We start from the raw sequence: 27,350 nt of genomic DNA, 5'->3' as shown, positions 1-27,350 counted from the left end.
ACGCCCCTTCTGACGGGCCGTGACGCGTGAGGGCGCCAAGCGCCCTCATTGGGCGTGACGTCACGCCAGGCTCAGTGGTAGGCTGCTGCAGTTGCCGCAGGGCAGCCAATGAGCACACTAGATAGCCTGCTCTAGGTCTGACTGCTGCTGCACTGCGTTGCAACTTGCAAGATTATAAAAATTAAGGATAATTTTTTGGCTTCATATCTCGAGAAAAGATGACTTTACCCGTAGCATAAGCAACTTACGCAATACGAGAGAACCTCTCCTAGAGAACAATGGGTAGCTTTGTAAACAAATGAGAGCATAATTAGTAACCAAGGAAACCAAAACTAAACAGAGAGGAGAGGGGGTGCCCTGCCACTGATCTCTATATGTAAATATAAATATTATAGATAACACTGACATAACACTTTTATAGATCAGAATTTTCACCCCTACCAATGTCACAACTCTGCAACTCGTGTCATCTAGCATTTAGTTTCTCATTCGTTAATACAACTTTGCCCCGTCATTCATGTGCTCAGAACGATATTTTCTACTTCACTTGAAGGGCACATAAACAGCAGGAAAGTGGCTCACCTTTGAGCAGGAATGAGGAATTAAACTGCTTTACAGACACGCCTGCTTCACACGTCACTCAAACACAGAAGCAGGAAACTATTTCAACTCCTCAGTTCAGGAAACAGAAACTTAAGTGTTGTTGAGCTGTTGTGTGTTTGTGTCTCTCTGTATTCATGCAGTAAAATGGCAGAAGCCAGAATTTCAGTGGATCAGAATGAGTTCATGTGTCCAGTGTGTCTGGATCTCCTGAAGGATCCAGTGACTATCCTCTGTGGACACAGTTACTGTAAGATCTGTATTACAGACTGCTGGGATCAGGAGGATGAGAAGAGAGTCTACAGCTGCCCTCAGTGCAGACAGACCTTCAGTCCAAGACCTGCTTTAGCTAAAAACACCATTCTGGCTGAACTGGTGGAGAAACTGAAGAAGACTAAACTTCCTGCTGACTGTTACGCTGGAGCTGGAGACATGGAGTGTGACGTCTGTACTGGAAGAAAATACAAAGCCGTCAAGTCCTGTCTGGTGTGTCAGGAATCTTACTGTCAAACTCATTTTGACCGTCATGAGGAATATCACTCTCGTAAACCACACAAAGTGATTGATGCCACTGGACGACTGCAGGACATGATCTGCCGTAAACATGATAAAGAGCTAGAAATGTTCTGTATCACTGATGAAGTGTGCATTTGTGTGCGGTGTAAAGAGTATGAACATAAAAACCACAAAACTGTATCAACTGCAGCACAGAGGACAGAGAAACAGGTATGAGCTGAGAGGGATTGATCACACAGAAATGAAAGTGCTTTCTTCATTTACTCACCGTAATGCCAAACCGGTTTGAAGAAGATATTTTGAAGAATTTCTCATCTATTTTAGCCTAAACATTGAAAGTAAGTCAAGTCAAGTCAAGTTTATTTATATAGCACTTTTCACAATATAGATTGTATCAAAGCAGCTTCACAGTATTAAATTAAAATAATACATCAATGTTTGTTTCTAGTGGAAAACGTCCACGTTTGGTAATGCTGATCAATAGTATTGTTACAAAAGTACAAAAGTTTCAAGCTCCAAACAGGAGAAAAAGTTAAAATTTAAACAACTCCAGTGCTTTAAAAAAGTAGTGCGCTTAATTGTATTGAATGCGCACCTGTAGTGTACTTCAGATCTTAAAACTACATTTTTAATCCTGTACTTGCAGATAATATAATATTCATGAAATAAAAGGCTACGTAAATGCACTTAAAGAGAGCACATGAAAGTACACTTATAAAAAGTTATAATATCAAATTATACTATATAATATAATTTTTTACTTTAAAGGACATTTTAATAATATTTAATATTTCAGTTTAATGAGCTTTTGTCGTGCTTTTAGAAGTGCACTTATTTTGATGTGTGGACTGACATACTGAAGCTCATGTAAAGTTCTTGATTATAATGTTAACTGTAGTGTGTTGTTGGATATCATATTTAAAGTTACTATATTTTAAATTTACTAAAGTGCAACTTCATCATTACAATTGTGCAAATGCAAATATATTTAAATACATTTACCATAAATGTTTGTCAGTAAACTTTAAAGTAAACAGTAATCTTTAACCATAAGTCAAAGTCCTACTTAAGAGGCTCAAAAAGTTAACCTATTAATATAAATTTAATCTGTAACACATTTTCATTTAATTGTAAATATCATGCAGTGTCTGAAAACATTACATTCAGTTTACACTTAAGTTGTTCTTTTAAACTATATTATTTCCATAAGTATGCTAAAGTCAAGTGTATGTTTTTTCTAAACTAGGAGCCTAATTTTGATTCACAAATCAAATCATTGATCAACTCAAGTATACGGAGCATAAAAATGAAATATGGTGACATCAGAAACATCAAACTTCACTGGTGCTTGTGTCATGACATCATGATGTTTAGTCATGTGACTTGGACATGCAAGAACCAGTGAGGTTTGATGTTATTTATACATCACCATATTTATGGCTGAGACATTCTTCAAAATAACCTTACCATGCTGGATCTTTAACCACTCCATCAATTCTGGATTTATGTACTTTAATTTTATTTTGTGATAGTAGTTATCCGTGCCATTTGTTATTATTGGTTTGTCCTCCAGAAACAGCTGAAGAAGACGCAGATGAAGATCCGTCAGAGAATCCAGCAGAGACAGAAAGATCTTCATCAGCTGAGAGAGGCTGTGGAGTCTCATAAGGTGAGTCTGGAGAAGAAGAGAAGTGTGAGACGTCTCAGTTTGGACTCACTGAACTCACTGTGTGATTGTGATGTGTGTGTAACAGCGCTCTGCACACACAGCAGTGGAGGACAGTGAGAAGATCTTCACTGAGATCATCCGCTCCATTGAGAGAAGCCGCTCTGAGGCGACACAGCGGATCAGAGATCAGGAAAAGACTGCAGTGAGTCGAGCTGAAGGACGACTGGAGCGACTGGAGCAGGAGATCAATGATCTGAGGAGGAGAGACGCTGAGCTGGAGCAGCTTTCACACACACACCATCACATCCAGTTCCTGCAGGTAACAGAGATCTAGAAGAACTGGATCATAGTGGACTTGAGCAAGAGACTCACAGAGAAACATTTAATGAGAGCAGAATGAGACTAACTTAAGCAGGGCAACAAAAAAAGCACTCTAAATTTCAGGTATTTGCTTTTAATAAAAACATTTAACTAAACCACATTCATTTAACTGCAAATAACATGGAATTAAGTTTCTGAAAACATTACATCCAATCTGCTCTCATATGTTTTAAAGTACATTCTTTCTGTTATTATTACGGTACTCTTTAAAAGTGGTCTTTCTTTTTCACAAGGAGTGTAAGTGACAAATACTGGAGTTTGTAAAATTACAGTTTTTTTCAATTGTTTACACGCAATTTTGAAAACCGGGTTCTTTTTTTCAAAACAGAATAACAATTATCCAAACACCACACTCAATTTGCATAATTCCTAGATTGTTTGCAAAATGACACACTTCAGTCAAAACATACACACTTCAGTCAAAACATATACACATATTTGTGAAAATGCTATTAGTTTTCATTTGACCAACACAGTCCTCAATGATCAGACACTATTGCAGCCAGTTACACACAGCTGTGATAAATATAAAACACATTTGTAAAAAAACTAATTTTAGGAAATAGCATGTGCTAGATTTTTGGCCAGACATTGTTATGTAATGGATAATTTAGATGACAAAAATAAATAAATAGTGACATACCCACAACATTCTTCATGATTAGTTGAGAATGTACACAAATAGGCCTACTATAAATTTACAAAGCACTGCACAACACTGATGCTGTGACTGAATATTTCAAGTATTTATTTCAATACTTACACAGTATTTCTTACCATAATCAGTTACAGTAATCAACCAACAATGAAATCAATGAAACAAATAAAATCTGTAGACAAATAAAAATTACTGCATGAAGTACATACACTTTGACTCTGAAGAAAAACTACTGTAAAAGCAACAAGAATACTGTAACTATTCATCATCTCTCCGTCTGGCTGGATCAGGCCATAAGATTTCATCCACATCACAGGCTATGTCTTCAATGGCATAAGTCCTTCCCTACCTCTTCCTCTACCTAGGCCTCTTCCTCTACCTCCTTCTCCTCTTCCTCTACCTCCTTCTCCTCTTCCTCTACCTCCTTCATCTCCTCTTTGAGCTCCCCCTCTTATTCTCACTCTTCTTTTTCTTCTAGCTCCTTCCATCTTCGTTGAAGACAGGTGAATTCACCTGCTACCTTTTATAGCACACCTGAGTGCTGCGTTTTCAAATTAGCACATGTGTGCTTCCAAACCTGGTGGTTGTGTTTATCCAATTCGTTCATTAGTGTGGTCATTGGCAATCCGGTGCTTTGTAATGACAAGGAAGTAACCTCACAATCCTTATCTGTGTCTAAGGTGTGAAAATGTGTGTAGAGTTTTACAAATCACTGTGTGTAATGTTTTGCAAAAAGGGTGAAGCAGACATTGTGTGTAATGTTGTGCAAATCTGTGGAGGTGTTTTGCTCCTTGGAGTAGAATTTTGCAAATTGTGTGGAAATTTTTATTTTAGTGTGTAAACAATCGTAAAAAACTGTAATGTCATAATGAATATGAAAAGAATGTGCTGATTGTGTGAAAGTGCTGGATTGAAGTGAGTCACTGAAGAGAAGTGAAGTCAACAAGAGCCGCTCAGATCTGATATAGTGCAGGTTATTGGCTGAAGTGTGGAGATGATGAGTTTTGATTTCTGTTTTCTGTAGAGTTTCCAGTCTCTCTCAGCACCTCCTGAATCTACAGACGAACCCGACGTTTCCTTCAGTTCTCTCTCCTCTTTTGATGGCGTGAGAGAATCTGTCCGTCAGCTGAGAGACAAACTGGAGGATTTCTGCAAAGAGGAGCTCAAGAAGATCTCTGATAGAGGTAAAGTCCTGCGCCTCGTTTATACAGACGTGTGGAGAATGATCCGAAATGTGAACGTACAGCAGTTTCTGAAATGTTCATATGATTTATAAAACATCCATACGTACAAATAATTTTCCTACATGCATCCCACTTTATAAATCACAGTTCATCTTTAATTCAAGTGCATCAACTCTACAGAACAGCCACAAACATCACTTGATGGTTTAGAAGTAATATATACATATTTGACGTAGGATTAAATCCATTGTAATTTAGGATTGAATCCGATACGTGTGTTTTATAAATGAGGCATCTGGAGATTCTTCTGTTCTCAGAAATGAGTCCTGCATCATCTAATATCAGATTAGAAACGTCTTAGAAATGAATGTATTTTATCTTGTCATTTCTCTTCACACTGTTCATGTCTGTTTATTTCCACAGTCACATTCACCAACATGAATCCCAAGACCATGCAGGAACGACTTCCTACAATGTAAGTCACTGAGAAACAAGCAGAAAAACTCACTGAATGTGTTCACGTTCTTCCTGTAGAAGGAGAAAAAAATAATGATTAAAGAATTTTATAATTAAATGATGATTTGCACAGGATATCTGATCAGCTGTAATGAAACACTGATGATACATTGAACATTGAGTCATGAAGAGTTCAGAGATATTAAAAGATCAGACAGATTCATAATTCCTGTTTCTGATGTGTTTTCTCTTATCAGATTCCATCAGCTGACTCTGGATCTGAACACAGTGAATGAATACCTCAGTCTGTCTGAGAGGAACAGAGTGATTACTTACACTGACACACAACAGTCGTATCCTGATCATCCAGACAGATTTGATCACTGGTGGCAGGGGTTGTGTAGAGAGAGTGTGTGTGGACGCTGTTACTGGGAGATTGAGTGCAGTGGACGTGTGTTTATATCAGTATCATATAAGAGCATCAGAAGGAAGGGATCGGGTAATGAGAGTGGATTTGGACATAATAATCAGTCCTGGAGTTTGTTCTGCTCTTCCTCCAGTTACTCATTCATACACAATAACATAGACACTGATCTCCCTGTAAAGTCCATCAGCAGAAGAATAGGAGTGTATGTGGATCACAGTGCAGGAACTCTGTCCTTCTACAGCGTCTCTGACACAATGAGCCTCATCCACACAGTCCAGACCACATTCACTCAGCCGCTCTATCCTGGGTTTTGGGTTAATATTGGATCATCAGTAAAACTGTGTTGATGTTTCAGAATAGACTGTAGTAGAGAGACTTTACCCATAATACTTTGAGCTGATAAATCAGTAACAGTGAGATGTTTTTGATTCTCTTAATTTTATCTTACGGTTTCACATGATTTTTGTAAACCTCAAGATGTGAGTAAACAAGATGCAACAATGTTAGAATTGCATCATCTACTATCTTATTAAAATAATAAGTGAACTGAAAATGATTGAATAAGTGTTGAGTAGCATTACATTCATTTATCAAGCCTTTCAAAGCATTTAGACACCAGAGAGGTTAATGAGATTGGTAGGTAGCCATCAAGCTCTTGTGGGTTTGTTGATCTTAGGAACAGGTGTAATAGTTGAAGTTGAAGAACGTGCTGATCTAAAGATGTTTGGAACAGCAAAGTAAAATCTGGGGACAATTAAGGCCTAATCTACCTTAACTTGTCTTTTGATTTCCCACAATGTCTTTGATATTTGGGTCGAAGATTAACAATGTTATGATCCGATCATGCCAATGGAGGCAACGTGGAGGCAGAGAAAGTACCTTTAATGTTGCCATAACACTTGTCCAATGTCTTATTTTTCCTACCAGTTCACATACATAACCCTTGCTTACATACTGGTAGTAAGTCCTCAAACAGTTGTGCAGGTAACATTGAGAACAACTCTCTCTCTCTCTCTCTAAATAATAAGACTAAAATAAATTGTGTTAGACTAGGGGTTTTCAAATCGGGGTCCGGGGACCTGACCACAAGAGTGACAGGGTCTGTGGTCAAATAAATAAAGAAATAAGACTAAAATAAATATATAAATTTCAATAAAATAAATAATACATTAAAAAAAATGTCATTAAAATAATGACAAATATTAGTTAGTTATTAATCTATTGAAAATATTAAAATAAATTTAAGTAATAAATAATATAAATAAATAAAAAATACATTAAAAAAAAATACATCTAACAGTATACATTAGTGAGTTGAAAATATACACTACTGGTCAAAAGTTTTAGATCGGTAAGATTTTTTTATGTTTTTAAAAGAAGTCTCTTCTGCTCACCAAGGCTGCATTTATTTGATAAAAAAAAAAAAAAAAAAAACAGGATTATTGTGAAATATTATATTTTAAAATTTTATTAATTCCTCTAATATGATGATTTTATGCTCAAAAAACATTCATTATTATTTTCAATGTTGAAAACAATTATTTATTTTATTGATTTATTTATTTTTCTTTCCCCCCAAAATAAAATAAAAATTCTTACTGAACCCAAACTTTTGAAGGGTATAGTGTTTAATGTTACAAAAGCTTTCCATTTCAGATAAATGCTGTTCTTTTGAACTTTCTATTCATCATTAGCCTAGAAATCTAGACGCACCCTAGCGGCAGCAAAATTATTTTGCAGCCAGGGTGGGTCTCTCTCTATAGAGCTGGTAAGTCCCGCCCCTTCCGTAAAACCCCGCTGGACCTCAAAGTTGAAAAACCGTCAATGCAAGTGAATGGGAGAAAATAATTATTTTCTGGTCCCGTTTGAATTGTGCCATGAATGTGAACATATGTTGTCTGTGAATTTTTTATATAATCTTTCATGTTACAAGTTTTACAGTATATGGTATGATTCGTCGGCTAGCAGTTGTGGAAAAGACATAACGAGAAAGACTACATGTCGCCTATGTGACGTCACCCCATAAAGTTGACTTACCCGTGGTTTTCACCAACCTCAACGATTTTGTCCTCTCCCTGAAAGAAGGCGGTGAAGTGCACCAAAGACACAGTCATGTTTAGCGGGATCCGTGAGCTAGAGCCGTGTGCTAGTGGTGGTGACGTTTCAAACGCGTCGAAAGCAGCGAAGAGTTGTAGTCCACAAAGTGCTCTCACACAAAGTCTAACCGTATCAAACTTCTACCCGCTAAATTGTAGCATTCTTTACACGAAAAGTTCTATAAAAAATTCACAGACAACATATGTTCACATTCATGGCAAAATTCAAACGGGACCAGAAAATAATTATTTTCTCCCATTCACTTGCATTGACGGTTTTTCAACTTTGAGGTCCAGGGGGATTAGCGGAAGGGCCGGGACTTACCAGCTCTATAGACCTTTTTGCTGCAAAAACCTAAATTGGGTCAGGCCAATCACGTTGTGTATAGAGTAGGCGGGGGCGGGCTTAACATATGACGACAGAGTTGCGACGGCTCCCTGCCACTTGAAAACAAAGAATGGCTGCTGTGGATGGAGAACAACGGTCTTTCGAATCGGCTTTGGCCGCAACTCTGGAGGACTTGGAGTTAAGTTTTTCTTTGAGAAAAGAACAAAGAACGGCACTTAAGTCATTCTTAAAAAAAGAAAGATGTGTTCGTAGTTTTGTCGGCCAGATTTAAAAGTTGAATCTATCAACTTAAAGGCCCGTTCACACCAAGCACGATTACTATAAAGATAACGATAAAGATAACTATATATGCGTCCACACCAACGACCGATAACGGTCTTTTTATTCTAAGCACGCGCGCGCCCGCCCCATTTTAAATGCGCGAGACCTTTAAATTAGAATGGATTCTGATTGCCTGTCAGTGTTTTATCGTTTGACAGCTGGAAGAAAATCGTTCTGAAAGTGATCCCAACGATATCGTTCCTCATATCTTTATCGTTATAGTTGTGGTGTGAACTCTGTTATTCTTTAATATGGAGAACGATTTTTAGAATTATATCTTTATCGTTATCTTTATAGTTATCGTGCTTGGTGTGAACGGGCCTTAAGCTCCGCTGTTGGGAAAACGCTCTGGTTGGTTGAAGCGCTGTCCTATTGTGTGCAGAGGGAATTTGAAAGACAGCCGTTTATCCCGCCCATCAGATTGACCGTGTCTATGGTGAGTTGCCAGACTAAACATCTTGATGTACGTCTGGCTTGCCAGGCTAATTCATCATAGCATCATGAAATAAAAATGTAAAAAACGGTTTTCAACATTGCTAATAATCATAAATGTTTCTTGAGCATCAAATCATCATATTAGAATGATTTCTGAAGGATTATGTGACACTGAAGGCTAGAGTAATGATGCTGAAAATTCAGCTTTGATCACAGGAATAAATTACATTTAACTATTTATTCACATAGAAAACAGCTGTTTTAAATTGTAATAATATTTCACAATATGACTGTTTTTGTTTGTATTTTTAATCAAATAAATGCAGCCTTGGTGAGCAGAAGAGACTTCTTTGAAAAACATTCAAAATCTTACCGATCTAAAACTTTTGACCGGTAGTGTATATAATAAATGTAACGTAATAGAAAGTAATTTTTAGACTTATAATATACATTTTAGGATGGGGGTCCCTCACGTGAGGGTGATCATATTTGGGGTCCATGACTAAAAGATAATAAACAACTTGTGTCACACAACAACTTTTCACACTGTCCCTGATTACATATGTTGTTTTTATTGTTTTTTTTACACAACTGTACAGTCAGGGCTAGAGTGAGCTCTGAAGTTGTTAATCAATGCTGTTTCTGACCTCACTTTATTAATCAATGTCTTTGCTGCTGACCTTCAATGATCCAATTCAACCATACTAATAAGCTTTAGATAAACTTCTCATTTGTATTTAATTTTTTCAACGTAATGCATTACTTTTTTCAATAAAAAAAGTAACTAAGTAATGTAATTAGTTACTTTTTTTAGAGAGTAATGCAATATTGTAACATTACTTTTAAAAGTAACTTTCCCCAGCTCGGAATATAATAGAATCATCCCTATCATATTTTAAATCTGAATACATCAATGCAAGTCAAAGGGATATTTTAAAACTTCAGTACTAAAAATGTTATATAATATAATGAAAACCAAAAATAGATAGAACAGCTAATTCTGAAGTAATCTACAAAATGTTTGAAAAGTGTTAACATTTACCTGCTATATGCAAAGACACTCTTTTTTTTTTTTTTTTTTTTACCCAGAGCAATTCTAGGCTACGTGACACCAGAATAATAGAGTTGACCCTGCGGCTGATAGGCACAGGTATCTGTGTTGGTTTCCAGGGCATTGCTATACATGGTTGCTAATGTGATCTGGAGGATCTAGGGCAAAAAAAAAAAAAAAATCCCCTAAAAGTAGCTCAACTGGTAAAAGTATAGCACTAGCAACACACAGGTCATGGTTTAATTCCCAGGGAACACATAAACTAATTATGCTAAGTTTATGCTAAATGAAGTCGGGTATGATTGTTCTATACAATATCAGTATATAAACTGTAGATGAAGGGGGGGGGAAATTAATAGCACCGTTGAACTACAAATACTAGAATTTGATCAAACTGTATCAAAGCTTCTGTGATCCATTTCACATGATATATGCCCTCTGAAACACAGACAACACCCTCAAGGAAAAATACACTAATCCTTTATTAACAGTGAATATATCATGAAATATTTAACAAGCATAAATGTATTGAATGAATAAATGAATGATTAATTAATAGCTTTGTGCATGATTATTAATCAGTGTTAACTACCCAAAAAGCCGTCCTTTGTCTTGTAGAGGGCACATTCAATATAAAGATGGCAGATTATGACTATACATATATATATACAGTATATATATATGTTAGTATTTGAGGTCACCTAATCCATCAGTCAAAAAAAGAAAGAAATCCTCAGTAATGCTCAATAAATTGATGTTTCAGTGCAAGTAAAAATGATCAAATTTTAAAACCACTGACAGAAATACTGCACAAAATCTATACTTTACAAAATACATCAGAACATATTTAAGAATGAAAAATTAATTGCTGCAAATTTTCTTCAGGTACAAAATTATATAGACTACAGCTAAAGTCAATGTAAACAAGATAATGTGTTAATAAAGACAAAAAAAAAATCTCATATAAATTATTTTTTTCTTAATTTGCTCAGGGCACATTTCTTTAATTTTTTCAAGAAGTCATGCAGGATGATTTGGTCTTTAGCAACAGGTTTGTCATTGCAGATCTGAAAGACAGTAAACGTCACATTGTTTAAAACCCCTTCCCAGTCACCCCCAATTTTGGCAAGTGCTGCATACATGAAATGCCCAAAATAAAAAGGTTACTGCTCATAAGTAATTCTGAATAGAAACATAACACACATACATTTAGAAAGCCAACACTTGAGAGTTTATAGTTCAAGACTCAAAATTAACCAGACTGTTATTAATATTGAGATATATAAGCTCAAACATATTTTGAACTAAAATAATCTGGGATCACCAGTGATCCCTGACTGGTAAGGGGTTAACTCTGGTAGGATGAAGGTAGGATGGAGGTATTGAACGGAAAAGACATCATGTTTCAGAGTTCAACTTACCCCATTGTGCACATTATACATATGTAAATCCCTTATTAGTGTCCTATCAATACGGAAATCATCATATTTAGTAAGCACAGAAACCTTCTTCAGTTCTTGCTCAGCCTGGCAGAACTTACGCTGCAAAGATATTGAAATCACAGGTAAGACCAGGGCTCAAATCCTTTCAATTCAAATGTTAGCATTATAAAAGCTGCAAAAGTATTTTATATTCGTTACATACTCATAAATGTCGATACTCATTCAGTCGTTACATACTCATAAATGTTCCCACATAAGAGACAAGCAAAAGTCCACACAAACAATTTTCACAAACCCAAAAAAGCTTATTAGGCTCTGACCATGAAAGAAATATGCTGGATAGCTGTTAATGTTAGTGTTGTGACTCAATGAAAATGTATCTCACCTCAGAGCACGTGCCATCCATGTTCAGATTTTCCAGTAAGATTTCTTTCCCCTAGAAATAACAGGTAAAATGAATATTGCCATCATGCTCTGCTCAGTATCTAAAAGTATAGAGAGTTTTGGCTTATAGTATACTAAAGTTAAATCTTATAGGCTACCTCAGGCTCTGTGAGACTGTTCAGTGCGGCGTCCAGCTTACGAGAAAGCTCTCCCAATAAAGTCTTTTCTTCGTTCACATAAGTCTTTTCTTCTTTCACAGACGTCTTTTCTTCTTTCACAGATGTCTTTTCTTCGTTCACATAAGTCTTTTCTTCTTTCACAGGAGTCTTTTCTTCTTTCACAGACGTCTTTTCTTCGTTCACATAAGTCTTTTCTTCTTTCACAGGAGTCTTTTCTTCTTTCACAGACGTCTTTTCTTCGTTCACATAAGTCTTTTCTTGTTTCACAGAAGTCTTTTCTTGTTTCACAGGAGCACCGGAGATGGCTTCAATATGGAAATCATCATATTTAATAAGCCCAGAAAACTTCTTCGGTTCTTGCTCAGCCTGGCAGAACTTATGCTGCATAGATATTGGAATCACATGTAAGATCAGGGCTCAAATCCTTTCAATTCAAATGTTAGCATTATAAAAGCTGAAATTTTAAATTACTTGTAAATTAGCTCAAAATAATGCACACCCGAGGTTCGCGTCGTGACCGCATTACCACCTCGGGTGTGCATTATTTTTCTAATAATTCAACGGCCTGAAGTCAATTATTCCACTTATAGGCCCTACTACAGTTACCACACCTCGAAATTGGTCAGATTATGTATTTCAAGACGTTTGTAAAGTTTTTGTCATTAAAACGCTCTTGTATGTAGGCCTAGGTATAATTTCTTACGCATCTAATCCCATGCCTCCGTTGCTAATTCCAAAACGTCATTTTAGAGTTAGTAACGGAGGTTTGAGCCACTGATAGCAGACTGCTGGACACACGTCTAGCTGACACATTCTCTGACTGTTTTCATCGACTGCAGCAGATTTTAAACACCGACTTTGAACACAGACTGAACGCGCTGAACACGAGTTTGGCCATGATCAGTCATAAGAATCAAATTACATTCATAACCGGCTACCGGCCTTAAAGTGTGTCCCCGGCTTTATGCAGTTATTAATGCAGTTATTAGAGAGAGATGTTGCAAAAATGAGACAGAAAAGCATGTGCGTCAATATTATTATTTATTTATTAATTCAATTCGTTTTAATTCGTTCATTCTTTTTTTTTTAGCCTATTCAGTTTTCAGTTAAAGTTTTAGATCGTTAAGATTTTTTTATGTTTTTAAAAGAAGTCTCTTCTGCTCACCAAGGCTGCATTTATTTGATAAAAAGCAATAAAAAAACAGTATTATTGTGAAATATTATGAAAATTTTAAATGACTGTTTTCTATTTTAATATATTTTAAAATGTAATTTATTCATCAGATGAAAGCTGAATTTTCAACATCATTACTCCAGTCTTCAGTGTCACATGATCCTTCAGAAATCATTCTAATATGCTGATTTTATGCTCAAAAAACATTCATTATTATTTTCAATGTTGAAAACAGTTGTGTACAATTTTTTTTTCAAAATTCTTTGATGAATAGAAAGTTCAAAAGAACAGCATTTATTTAAAATAGAATATTTTCTAACATCATAAATGTCTTTACTGTAACTTTTGATCAGTTTAACTCATCCTTGATGAATAAAGGTATTGATTTATTTTATTTCTTTCCCCCAAAAATAAAATTAAAATTCTTACTGACCCCAAACTTTTGAAGGGTATAGTGTTTAATGTTACAAAAGCTTTCCATTTCAGATAAATGCTGTTCTTTTGAAATTTCTATTCATCATAGCATCATGAAATAAAAATGTAAAAAACTGTTTTCAACATTGATAATAATCATAAATGTTTCTTGAGCATCAAATCATCATATTCGAATGATTTCTGAAGGATCATGTGACACTGAAGGCTAGAGTAATGATGCTGAAAATTCAGCTTTGATCACAGGAATAAATTACACTTAACTATATATTCACATAGAAAACAGCTGTTTTAAATTGTAATAATATTTCACAATATGACTGTTTTTGTTTGTATTTTTAATCAAATAAATGCAGCCTTTGTGAGCAGAAGATACTTCTTTTAAAAACATTAAAAATCTTACCGATCTAAAACTTTTGACCGGTAGTGTATACTTTATTTATTAAAATTAAACTGCATGTTTCCATTGATTGTGAAGCTAGACACTGAAAATTGCAGATCAAGCGCATGGGGCTAAATGTTTTATTTCCTATTTTCTGTTATTACAGTTAACTACGCGAAGTGATATGGAACTGTAATGCGGTCAAGACCTGCCTGGAACTACTTTAGCCGTGCGTTTCCCTGAAAATAATGCACACCTTAGAACGTTCGTCAACCAATCAGATTCAAGCATTCAACGTCCCTGTAGTATAAATATTAATAATAAATCATAACAATCGTAATAATTAATTATGAATATTTGGATCAGTTAATTGAATTAATTTAATGTAGTAAAAATAATATTGCAATCAATCAACCTGTTCATCCTGTGAACACTCAGTGTTAATTGTTTTATTAATTCTAAGAAATTTTCATTTCCGGGGGAGGAAAATGTCTCTTACTGTACAGTGGCTACGTGATCTAATGAGAATACGTGTGTATTTTTACGTAAAGTGTAATTCTACCATACGTACATTTACTTACGTTTTATACACACAGAAACGTATAATACTGACGTATTTACAGCACTAAAACGTATAATATTTACGTATTAACAGCACAAAAACGTAAATTATTTACGTATGAACAACTCTACCTACGTACATATTTGTACGTATTCTTATTTATGCATATTAAAATCGTGGCATTAATGTTTTGACTCTATTGCATTCAAATGTCTTATCAATTACGTTTTCAGTCGCATTTAATGCAGTTTACTCAAGAAATAGGCCAATAACCATTCGCTCTTCGTGCCTTCTGCTGCAAACTCGTTTCGGAGGATTAGCCTATATGCAGTTACACAAGAATACACTTTAAAACCTTAAAAATACCTTATTTAACCGATTAACCATTTTGTAATAGGCTATTTAGTTTATTTACAGTGACACACAAAATGCGTTTTCTCCAATAGAACAATAATACACCAAAACCCAACATAAATTCACAAAAGACAAATTTTATTAGCTTGATATTATAATCCAAATCTTTAGAATCCATGCGTTTGCAAGAAAGAGATGGAGATCCAAATTCAGCCCTTTATCCAGTGAGTGATCTTCATCTCCATTTCACAGGCTATCAAAGCAGCGCAGTCCGTAACTGTCAAATCCCGCGCTCGTGATGAATTCAAATTCAAAAATTGCGCCCTCAAGAAGCGTTACGACATGTTTTACGGCAGTGATATCAAACGCTCATTGGCTCTCGTCACAGATTGCGACATGCCGTATTTCAGTCAGTAAACTACATTTGAAATGGAGAAGCGCGCGCGCCTTCACACAGAGCGAAGCCGGATTAACATTTTCATGGATTAATAACTTAAATTCTGCTCTGTACCTCATTCAAAACTATTATACTGAAAGAGAGGACTGTGACTGCAACACATCGTCATGTGAACGACTTTTGGTACCGGTTTTGACATTTTTTGCAATAAATAAATTATTGTGATTAACTTACACGTATGTTGTAATTTTTCTTCATAATTGTAGCCTATGTAGTTTTAAGAAATTGTGATGGGTAGGTTTAGGGGTAGGAGTAGGATTAGCTGCTAAAAAAATATTTTAATGCTATAATAAAATTGCCATTTCCCTACACATCTCTGTACATTTTGTCCTTTTTATATTCTGTATAAAATGGGTAACGTTATGTTTAGGTTTGGGAGTGGGGTTAAGGGATCTTCCATTTATCCATAAAACGGTAAAAGGTAAATTATACAGATATCTTAATGATATGAAAGATTCGTAAATATTTTACGTTTTGTAGCTGTAAAAAAACGTAATAAATGTTACGTTTAATTGTTGCAGATACGTCCATATCATACGTTTCAGCATCTATCCAAACGTACGTTTTCTATCTTTGAAATGATGAGACCAGGCTGAGTACCACTAAGAGCCTGTAGTCAAAATCTAAATCGTAAAATAAACTTCGTTGCAAGCAGAGAATCAGAACCAAATAGGTATTGTGCACAAGTTTTATTAACTAAATCACAAACATAACTAATCTAAGCATACACATTCGCACAATCACACATACTTGGATAAAATAGAAAGTGACAGGATGAAACGATGAATAGGGAATGAAGCGATGGAAAAGATTAATTAACTATGAAAAGAACCATCAGCATATTATTTTCAGAGCGCGTCATTAAATGCATACTTGCATGACCTTTGCAGTGAAAGCATTTCGTGAAGTTCCTGAAGAAGGATTTTGATGGTTCCATGAGTTTCAAACAATTTCTTCTGTATTGAAAGAAGAAATGGTGATTAACTTGTTTGACTCTGTTCTGGTTGAAGGTTTTCTCTCTCTCCATGAGCACAAGGCTGGAGTGCAGATTGTGGCTGGGCTAGAGAAGCCACGCAGAGCAACCAGGAGAAGGGAGGAAGTCGGGATGGTTGTCCATTCAGTCATAGTTTTCTTCTGAGTTGGAATGAAGAAATTACAGTCTGACACTGTTGGGAGAGTGAAGGCATAGCAGGCGGTGGTCACAGCCTGCAGACACCCATGAGCCCTGGTGGGGGTCCCCACAGACATCAACCCGAATAAGCAGCAGTAGAAGCCAGAAGAAGAAGAGCGAGGGTCACAGTAAATTTGTCTCTAATAAAGCCTCAGAAAAGTCCCACCTCTCCAGGTTTGCTTGACCAATAAGAAGGGTGTAATTTCCAAGCGGGAAAATTCCTCGGTTGGTGATTTATGGATCTTTGTTTCAAGCATTCTCATTTGCATGTGCAGCTGGATTGGTTGCTGATGAAGAAACTATGAAAGATTCTTGTAATACTAATATGTTGTGCAGCTACCAGTAATGCGCGGGTTGATCCAAAGTGAGGTTACCCGCGGTTACGAGTCATCCAAAAATATTTTTAATGATATTGGGGTCGCGGACGGTCGGGTCAAATTTTAAAGGAGTGTCTTGCAACATGTTATCTACTACTAACATGTAGGCTACAAGTTCAAATAAAGTTTTGACAAGAGTTTTTATAAAAAAGTTAAACCTCGCATATTTCAGCTAATTAGCTACATTGGAAAGGCCGCCACCAGATAAAGGTACATTATCTGCACGATCACCTCGAACGAAGCGGCAGTTGGGGTAATGCCTCTGGTGCTCTGATACTGCCCGATCTCCCGGTTCCCAGTTGCTAAGCTGGCCTCCACAACTGAAGCAAGCCACTCTGTCGCCCTGGCCAAGGTAGTAGAAACCACTTTTGGTAAGTTTTGGTAAGAGTCCAATTCTGAAAGGTGTCAAGGCGTTCCTGTTCCCGACGCATGCCAGGATTGTGACAAGCCGAAGGTCGCTGGTGATACATATCCTCAACTCCATGGGAGGAAATGGGACTGGAAAGGGCCAGGTTGCTGAATGCCATGTTTAAGTAACCCACCTGCTCCTCCATTTGGCCTGAAACGGATGCCGTGGTGGTCGATGTTACGGCTGTCACAGGGGCGGAAAGCTGTAGGATGGCTATGCTGCGAAGCGGGGGAAAAGGCAGAGTGAAACTCTGTAAACTCTCGGGTAAACTCTGGATGAAGACATAAAAATGTGACGACTCAAGCCCTTCTCTCTGCCGGACATCCCATGACTAGTGTCTAGTCGTCCATGACAGAGCACATAATCTTATTAAACTTATTAAATACCCTCTATGATGCAGGACCCGATGCTAAGAGCAAAATCACATTTTTTTCAACACCACAAAATGTCCTTTTTTTCTGTTCTGTACACAGCGGGTAAATTAGTTGTATCATTTGACAATATCACCACACAATTTCAGGTATTCACATCTTGGAAATGGTTGCCACCTCGGGAATACAGTAATTAAAAAGTAGAAAACAAATATTTAAATATTTAATCTTTTAAATCATGTAGAATTTTTAATTATTCTAAATATTATTATTATGTATACTATTTTTATGAGCTCAGACATTTTTTTAACCAGAAATTTTTATTTCAACATTATACTTTTGAGTATACATTGAAGTAGTGAAGAAAATGATAGACCGGCATTACGTACATAAAGTAAAACAACATTTACAGATGGTCTAACCAGAATAGAAAATCTCTGCAGGCTATCATGTTTTGCTCTAGGATATAGTTGACCAGACTTTCAACTATTTCACCAACGTCAGTTTTTGCATTTTTTGACACCAGTGACACACAGAGATCCGTTACAAATGTCCATATAGCGAGTATCTCGGTGATTTCGAATTCATCAGAACATTCACCCAACACATCCAGAACTTTTCTGAGGATCATCTCATCTGAGATACACCCACAGTAGAAGTACATTGGTAATAAAATATGCTTAATTATACTTTTAAGAAATATGCTAAACACAAGCATACTTTTAATATATTTCTAAAAAGTACACAATAAGTACATTGGTAATAAATGTATGCTTAATTATACTTTTACAAAATATGCTAAACACAAGCATACTTTTAATATATTTCTAACAAATGCACTAGCAGTACATTGGTAATAAAAATATGCTTAATTATACTTTTAAGAAATAGGCTAAACACAATATTTGTGTGAAGTTTTAGTGTATTTAAAGAAAACATACTTATGTTGCTCTTACTTAAAGTACATTTTATGTGTAACTTGTGTAAGAACATAGCAAAATGATTAAGCTTTTAGTGTGTTTAAAGTACTTTAAACACTTAGGCCTAGTGCAATATATTTGTAATATTTATGTATTTATCATTTTAATATTTTCGATTTTTTTTGTATAAAGTACCAATTTCTAATGTATTATAAACATTTGTCAAGTTTATTAAGCATTGCAATATAAGCACTTAAAATTAATGTTGTTCACTTTTACTTGTTTGTAGGCTATACTTGTAAAGGGCTAGGCTGTTGTCCATTACAAGATATGTTTTTACTACTGAAATTCCCACAAGGATATGAACATCATATCTATCTATAAATTACAGAAACGTCTGTCTGTCTGTATGTCCGTCTGTCTGTCTGTCTGTCTGTGTGTGTGTGTGTTAACCACATATCTCTCGAACCGTTGGTCCGATGGATTTCAAATTCGACAGGTGTCTTGCCACGGGCACGAGTAAGTGCAGTGCCAAGTTTGACGTTGTTTGGATGAGAAATGCAAAAGATATCGTTAAATATATCATTTTTAAAAGGTTGTGGTTTAAAAATAAACATTCTGACACTAGAGAGTTGTATCGGTCAAAGAAGCCCCGAGAAGGTTGTGGTTTAAAAATAAACATTCTGACAATCTGTCAGCTACACTGTTTACTTCTGAATATTATAGTTTGGTTCCAAAACGTGATAAATCCATTTTGATAAATTTGAGTAAAAATGTGTTTTCTTTACCAAGAAAGTGGCAAGATGAAAACCACTATTTTCTGTTTCAAACTTTCACATAGCATCTTTAGGTTATAATATCATAAAAAATTCAAATCCAGATTTGGATTTTCAAAGATTTATTATAAAAACTGATTATTTTTTCCCCAAAAATGCAATAAATTCATGACACTTTTTTCTTCAAAATGCTATCATATTGAAACTGTTGAAATCAGCCATCACTAAGAAATATCTCCTGAACTTTTTTGACGGCGATCAGCTCACAAAAACTGATTTTGCACGGGCACTTTGCACTGATCCCTGAATCGCGACGTGCTTATTCATTTGTGGATGTAAACTGATCTATAAGTCAGCTATGCTGTTTGCTTCTGAATATTATATTTAATTCTGGTGCGCTTAACGTTATCGCTATACTGTGTAATAGTAGCCTATGCTATTCACCAACTAAACATATCCTATTCAATGCATTCACAGTCTCTTTCACAGGCATCATTTGTAGTTGCCTATTCACAAACTGTTTGCTCAAAAGCAGCGTTTTCTCGGAGTTCACTGTGTGCTTTCTACCATGCACAAATAAAAATGTCACTGAACTTTTGCTGTGTAATTGTAACAATTACTAAAAACACACACACAAGAACTGATTTTGCACGGGCATTTTGCACTAGTTATTTTAATTGCATATAGATACATTTTGCAAAGATGTTTAAATGTTGTCCAAAAATATGTTGTAGGCTACTTGTTTAAATTTGAAAAATACGAATAACACACGTGACTAATCCTGATTGGTTCCAGAGCCGTTGAACGGCTGTGATTGGTTCTTGCTGTGCATATGTTCCTTGAATGTGATTAGATTTAGAAGTCTAAATTTAAACTGGAGCGATTGTGTTTCTTTAGAGGACTTGGAGGAAACCACGCGATTCATATGGATTAGGTGATGTTTTTTTGCCATTAACTTTCTTAAATGTTTTGCAACTGCTTAAGGTTGAGTGATCATGACAGCATTTAGATTTTTTTTTATCTAACGTTAATAGTGTTGTTTTTATTTTTTCCCCCATCTTCAAGTTTGCAAGACGTGTGACATTTGGAACCTCATTATGTTGTGATTCTAGGTTTGTATTACATACGTTGTCTTTGCCAGGCGTATTTTTACTCAGTGTAACAGCACGTCTTTTTCAGTTCAGCTACATTCAATTTGACCAATCAGAGTCAAGCTTTTCAAGTCGAAGTCGAATCAGACTCGAAGAGATGAATACTGCTATCAGAAGTTACTGGTAAGTTTTAGTTGCTGTTTGCATAAATAAATAGCTCACGGTTTTTTTCTTTTTCTTTTTTTTCTAGTTGGATAGGTCTCATGCATTTGCTAATATGACGTGTACGTGTGCTGATACTGATTTCTAGCAACTCCAGCACTGGGTATATAGTCAAAGTCTAAAGTCTTTGATAAATGTATTTAAAATCTATGTGGAGAGATTTGTATCTGTCTTAAAACAACTATAAAACATTGTCCAATGCATCTGCAAAAAGCAGAATTAGTTATTATAACATGTAGCCTACAACATGACATTCATTTTATTTGTATTTGCAAAATGAAGCTGTGTATTTATTTCTTAATACCTGAACATTTTGGCTTTATTGTTATTTTGTAAATGATTTGAAAAGTTTTTAAAAAACTGACCAGCCAATTATGGAAGTGTGATTGGTGTTTATATTTGTTCAAGCTTGACAACCTTATTGCCTTTTTGATAACTTTCTATGGCTGCGTTTACACTTTTTGACATTAAAGGGATAGCCTAGTTCACTTTGAAATTAAATTTTGGTATGTTTTAGCTTACCTCAAGGGCATCCAAGATGTAGGTGTCTTTTTTTCCGCAGTAGTTTCAATTTTGATATTTTTAGGTCAAACCGTTCTTGTCTGTCAGTCATATAATGCAGGTCTATGGTCACTGTCTCAAAGAGCATGCACAAAGTCCAAATTAAAACAATTCCCCATCGTCCAAATTAAACAATTCCCCATCGTAAGTACACATTGATGGCCTAAGACACGAAACGAGCGGTTTGTGTGAGAAAACGAACAGTATTTATATCGTTTTTAGCTCTTATACACAGCCACGTCCAAGTGATCTGAGGGCGCGCTTGATCTGTTGGTTTTCTCACACAAACCGCTCGTTTCGTGTCTTAGGCCATCAATGTGTACTTACGATGGGGAATTGTTTAATCTTCTTTGAGACCGTGACCATAGACCTGCATTATATGACTGACAGACAAAAACGGTTTGACCTAAAAATATCAAAATTGAAACTACTGCGGAAAAAAAGACACCTACATCTTGGATGCCCTTGAGGTAAGCTAAAACATACCAAAATTTAATTTCAAAGTGAACTATCCCTTTAACATGCGACCTGTATCCGGAATTTGTCCACTTACACATTTAAAAGGCAGTGTAAACGCGCTTCTTTATTTGCAATCAATTTCCAATCAGTACATACTTCCATAATTGGCTGGTCAGATTTTTGCAAACTTTTCAAAGATGGTTTACAAAATCTTATTATAGATTAGGCTAAAGATGATAGATTAATTATAATGATAGAATGATGATAGATGATACTCTATTATTAATAGAGTTAAAGATGTTTAATTTGTATCATCTTTTCTCTTAATCTGGTGTCCTGCTTCAGACCTAATTTAAATTTATGCAGGAAACAGAAATCCGATCAGTTATCCAGATCCAGAGGCTACTTAATGTGAACAAATGTAAACGCGCCATGCCTGACTGATATATAAATATGTATATATGTATGTAAATCTCTCTCTTTTTTTAAATATTAATATTTGTTGTTTTTCAGACCAGCTGCTATAGAAGAAAAACTCAAATCTGAGTGCAGTGATAAGCAAAGAGTAGAGTAGTAAGTATGGTTTAATCTCATATCACCTGTTATAGAGATTTTTGAATCAGGCTTATTGAAAGGCGATTCGGTCAGTCTTGGTAGGAAAATGTTAGCAAAATGTCCATTTCAGGTGTCTAATTTGTGCTCATTCATATAAAAACCTGTTTATTTAATTGATTTTTGGGAAAGCTGCAAGTCATTTGTCCTGGCTTACAATATTTTACCCAACTTCTAATTTCCTTAAATCTTTTTAACAGAGGTGAAGTGTATGTGTTTCTGTACATCACTTTTTTTTGCTCTCAAAGTCAAAGGGGGCTGACTAAAACATTAATGCTAAAAATAAAGATTAGCATTTGTTGTACATTATAATTATTATACTTGTTGGCTGGGTATACTTTTTCAGTTAAACAGTTAAATTGCCCTTTTTTGCTGTGATACAGTGACATACCATGTAGACTTCACAGTTGTTCAAGATATATTTTATTAACTCCTTTTCTGAATTACATTAACATTTTATATTGAATGTCTACTGTTAAAATATATGAACTAAGCATTACATGCCATGTTAAAGAATTCCATTTTTACCAGGCGAAAAAGACTTACAATTAAATGTATTAAATATGTACTTAAGTATGTTTTTAGTACAAAACAAATGTACTTTAATGCATTTATAATACATTTAACAGTACGTCTTTTTCACCTTGTATGTACAACAGAGGGAAATTTCAAAACATCATACTGTGTTGTAATAAAAAACGTCTAGGTTACGACCTCTGTTCCCTGAGAACAGGGAATGAGACACTGCATCGATGATGCTATGGGGAACACCCTCCATGTGAACTGGTGTTTGAAAAGCTGTACAATCACGGCAATAGAATTTAACTGCCGACAGCCTGTGACACTACTAGTGCGACTCAGAAGTATTAAAGAGGCGCCTAGAGAACATCGTTCCCCAATAGCATCATTGAAGCAGTGCAAGTTCCCTTTTGAAAGGGAACAGTTACTTTTTTTTTTAAACAGAGGTTAATTTTGCTTTAATATAAAAATAAACTCCTCTTTTTCCCCTTTCACAGACACTGTGATCAAACAATTTCCAACACGTCTGAGGTGCGAGCACTGATTCGAAGGAAATGCAACAATGAGGCAAACTCAAAGACCAATCACTCCAATTCACTTAAAGGATGAAGATGGTTTGAGTTGTAACAGTACTGTAACTGTTTGCAGCTATTAATGACTGCACTTTATTGACTGTAGTTAGGTTTATTGACTCAAGTTAGGTTTTTTGTTGTTGTTTATAATACCTCTGCAGATCACTGTATTTTATGGTAATGTTTTTTTTTTTTTTACAGTTTACATATACTGCTGTACTGATGTACACTGGGTGTAGTACGTTAAAGTGTGTGTGTGTGTGTGTGTGTGTGTGTGTGTTTTATACAAATTTTTTTTACTGTGTTTTACGGAATGATCATTTTTCACTGTATTTGTAATACATTAAAATATATTATTTTCATACTGAATGGTTTTATAAAAATGTATTTTTATTATACTACTAGTGGCTCTTATAGTGTTCTTCTAATACATTATTAATAAGCTGATATTATATTTAAAATATACTAGGAACACATTAATGTGAAGCTAAAAATATACTTAAGCTGTAGTTCTAAAACATATTTAAAGTGTATTAAAAATATAATTTAAAGAAGTGCTATTAAATTACACTAAATGTACTTAAAATAGGTCCATTTTAACAATTAAGTATATTAAAATATATTACTATTACCTTAAAATTGAACTTAAATACATATTAAAGTACACTAAGTATATTTGAAGTTGTCTCAAAATAACACATTTAATACTTAATACTGTACACTTAAAATACATTAAATATATCAAAATAAGCACAATTTAAATATATTTCCTTTTCACCTGGGCAGAAGCACCGGAGACGAATACAGCGAAAGTGAGCAGTAGTATAGTCTTCATCATTTTGTCTGTCTGCTTGGATTTCTCAAGACTTTGGTTGTTTGAAGGTCAGAGCTGATTCCCTCTCTGCTGTAACGCTCTGTGTATACTCTCAAAAAGGCAAGACTTGGATATGTAGCTATTGGCTGATTATGGCGCGCTCACTGAATATCTTGATTGAGATGTGGTTGATAATGTTTTTCATGGAACTGACACTGAAAAACTGCCAAGAAAGATCATAATGATTTTGAGTAACAGGCCTCAGTTCTGAAGGCCACATTTTCACCATGTTTGCTTGTGCAAATAAGTTTCATTATTGCAAAATCAAATGATCAATACTGATAGCTTTTGCTGCAAATCTCCACGTGTCCGTACTTGCAATCGGTCATACACAACAGCATCAAATGTCCGATGAATAAAAACTTTTAAAATAGAATTTTAACATGTTGGTCTGCTGAACTCAAATGTTAAAGACAATGTTAAAACATTATAACATAAAAAAAAAAAGAATATTCAAGTTGCATTTAAAATGTATATTTAAACCAAATAACAAAAATAAATTCTCAAAACTATTACGTTAATTACCTTATACATTTTTAGTGAATGTATGAAGTAATTTCCCCTCATGGCCTACAGATAAAACAGTTAATTAATTCCTTACAGTATATGTATTGTTTTATCATTTAAAACCTAATATTTTGTTGCTTGTGCTTCATTGCTTTAAAATAAGTGCAACTTGGTTTAATATTTTGATAAATATATATATTTTTTTTAAGCATTCAAATTAGGGCTGGGAAAAAATGTTACTTTCTGCAATTAATAAAGCCAAGGTCAAAATTGTTGTCACCCTTGGCAAATATGTTCAAAAATGTCAGTAAAAATAAAACCTTTTTATCTTTCATAAAAAAATAAAACCTTGCAAAAAACATGTTGGCCACAATTATTGGCACCCTAGAAATTCTTATGAGTAAAATATCTCAGAAATATATTTCCATTAATATTTCCATTTGTTTGTTTTTAGCCCATCAATATGACTAGGAACATAAAATTGTCCATCCGTGACTTCTTGTTCCACAGGAGTATAAATATGAGGAAAATCAAAAGCCAAATTCCCTTAATCATCCATCGCAATGAATAAAACTAAAGAATATAGTTCTGATGTGCTGCAAAAGATTGTTGAGCTTCACAGAATAGAAAGTAGCTGTAAGAAATTAGTGTTACGTTCCCCCTTTAGTCCTAGGGGATTTAAAGAGGGAGTAACAAATGATGTAACAAAAATAAATAAATAAACAAACGTGAGAAACCTTTCTCTCTATCCCAGCTCTAATTACTTTTCACATTTATATCCAAAAGGCTACACAACATCCACTGATCTACACCTTGACACAAAAGGAAACTGAAAGAGCATATGGGTGTTTCTGCAACTACGGGCACTTTTAAGTCCCAGGAGTGAAATTTTTGATTTTTGTTAAAATTTGTAATTTGATGTTTCATAAATATAAACGTAGTGTCAATACACACCTTGACATAAAAAAATGATGAATAAATAATATGATTTAATGTAAAATTATGAAGCATTTATAGGTCCAAACACCATTTTTGCTCATGTCCCACACCCGTGGTTTCAATGTTGAGATACTTAAAATTAGCTCATTCTTTTACAATATGACATTATTTCAAATGGAATTGTTTAATATACAGATTCATTTACAGCATCTTAAAATTCTTTGTATTATTTACTGATCATTTTTATGATTTTTTTAACTAAATGTGCCTGTCCCACACTTTTGAGTCCTTACCGCAACAATGAAAAAAAGCTTTTATTATGAAATTTTATTGAACACAAACAAGTCTAGTTTCTATGGAAACAGAAATTATCACATGAGCACATTGCTGACAGACTGGACCACCACACTACCTCACTCACAAGATACCAAAAAAATAAGGTAAACATCATCTTTTCTGCTCTAGTATTTATTGTGCGTCCTTACCATTCAGCTTAATAATTGTGTATTTATAACTACATTTTAAAAATAAATGTATATTACTGTTGAATTCACATATATTAAGATGTTAAGAGTCAAAACTAATGTGGTAGGCCTTGCTAGCTGCCAATTAGCTAAAATATTAGCAAAAATGTCAGGTAAAGACTTTTTGTTGCGGTAGAGACAAATTCAAGGTTTACTGTATATTAAATTACAAATATTTAGTATATTATTAGTATTTAAGTATATATTAGTATTTATATTAGTATATATATATATAAACATGCCATTTTTTACATCAAAAATTAAATTTTGTCCTTACCGACACAAGATGTCATTACCGCAGCACTGCTCTATTTTCATTTTTTTTCACATTTTCATTTGCAAAAAAAATATTTTTACACTTAAGTTGAGATGATTAACACATTGAAATGGCACCATCTGTCATAAAAAGTTAATTATGTTATCTTTTGTGTGTATGGAAACAATTGACATCTAAGGTTACTGTAATTTTTTTACATGGCATAGAAAAAAACATGAAATTCCCTATTTTGTATACTATTTTTTTATATCAGTATTTACAAAACTGCATCAAATTTGAAAAAGCTATTTAAATATATTACATTTTTTATAGAAATTACTAAAGAAAAATGTATAAAATGAACGTTATTGTAACATTGCGGTAAGGACACTTTTTAAGAAGATGACCCGAAAAACATAAAAAATAAACATGTTCCAGATTAAAATCTTAACAAATACATTCTATTTTGTGTAAATCTTTATATGTATTACAGACTGTGATGGTTAAAATTGAAATTCATAGAGGTTTATTATTTTTTAAATAGGATAGTCAAAAGTGCCCGTAGTTGCAGAAACACCCATATATGCTTAATGAGTTTTTCCCTTTATTAAAGGTTTAACCAATATATTTATAAAACAAACAAAGATCAACAAACAGGCAAACAAAGTTAAATAATAACCA

At 34.6% G+C, this 27,350-nt stretch overlaps 2 protein-coding genes across 2 annotated transcripts; one reads left to right on the top strand and one right to left on the bottom strand.

The window, feature by feature from the left end:
* The first annotated feature begins 677 nt into the window (after positions 1–677).
* Positions 678–6,450, top strand: LOC311305373 (tripartite motif-containing protein 16-like). Its single transcript, XM_084433034.1, has 6 exons — positions 678–1,326; positions 2,690–2,785; positions 2,871–3,104; positions 4,849–5,008; positions 5,432–5,483; positions 5,722–6,450. Exons 1-6 carry the CDS (start codon positions 748–750, stop codon positions 6,236–6,238), a joined length of 1,638 nt encoding a protein of 545 aa, XP_084289160.1. The 5' UTR covers positions 678–747; the 3' UTR covers positions 6,239–6,450.
* Positions 6,451–10,606: 4,156 nt separating this feature from the next.
* Positions 10,607–24,407, bottom strand: LOC311304830 (uncharacterized protein; the record flags this gene model as incomplete). The annotated part of the gene is made up of 5 exons (XM_084432139.1): positions 10,607–11,210; positions 11,565–11,684; positions 11,971–12,021; positions 12,128–12,529; positions 24,348–24,407. The coding sequence occupies 5 exons, from the start codon at positions 24,405–24,407 to the stop codon at positions 11,112–11,114; spliced, it is 732 nt and encodes a 243-aa protein (XP_084288265.1). The 3' UTR covers positions 10,607–11,111.
* Between the last annotated feature and the right edge of the window lie 2,943 nt (positions 24,408–27,350).

Source organism: Rutilus rutilus (genome assembly GCF_951802725.1).
Source record: "Rutilus rutilus genome assembly, chromosome: 1".
Taxonomy (NCBI): Eukaryota; Metazoa; Chordata; class Actinopteri; order Cypriniformes; family Leuciscidae; genus Rutilus; species Rutilus rutilus.
This window is presented reverse-complemented; position numbering and strand designations above follow the sequence as displayed.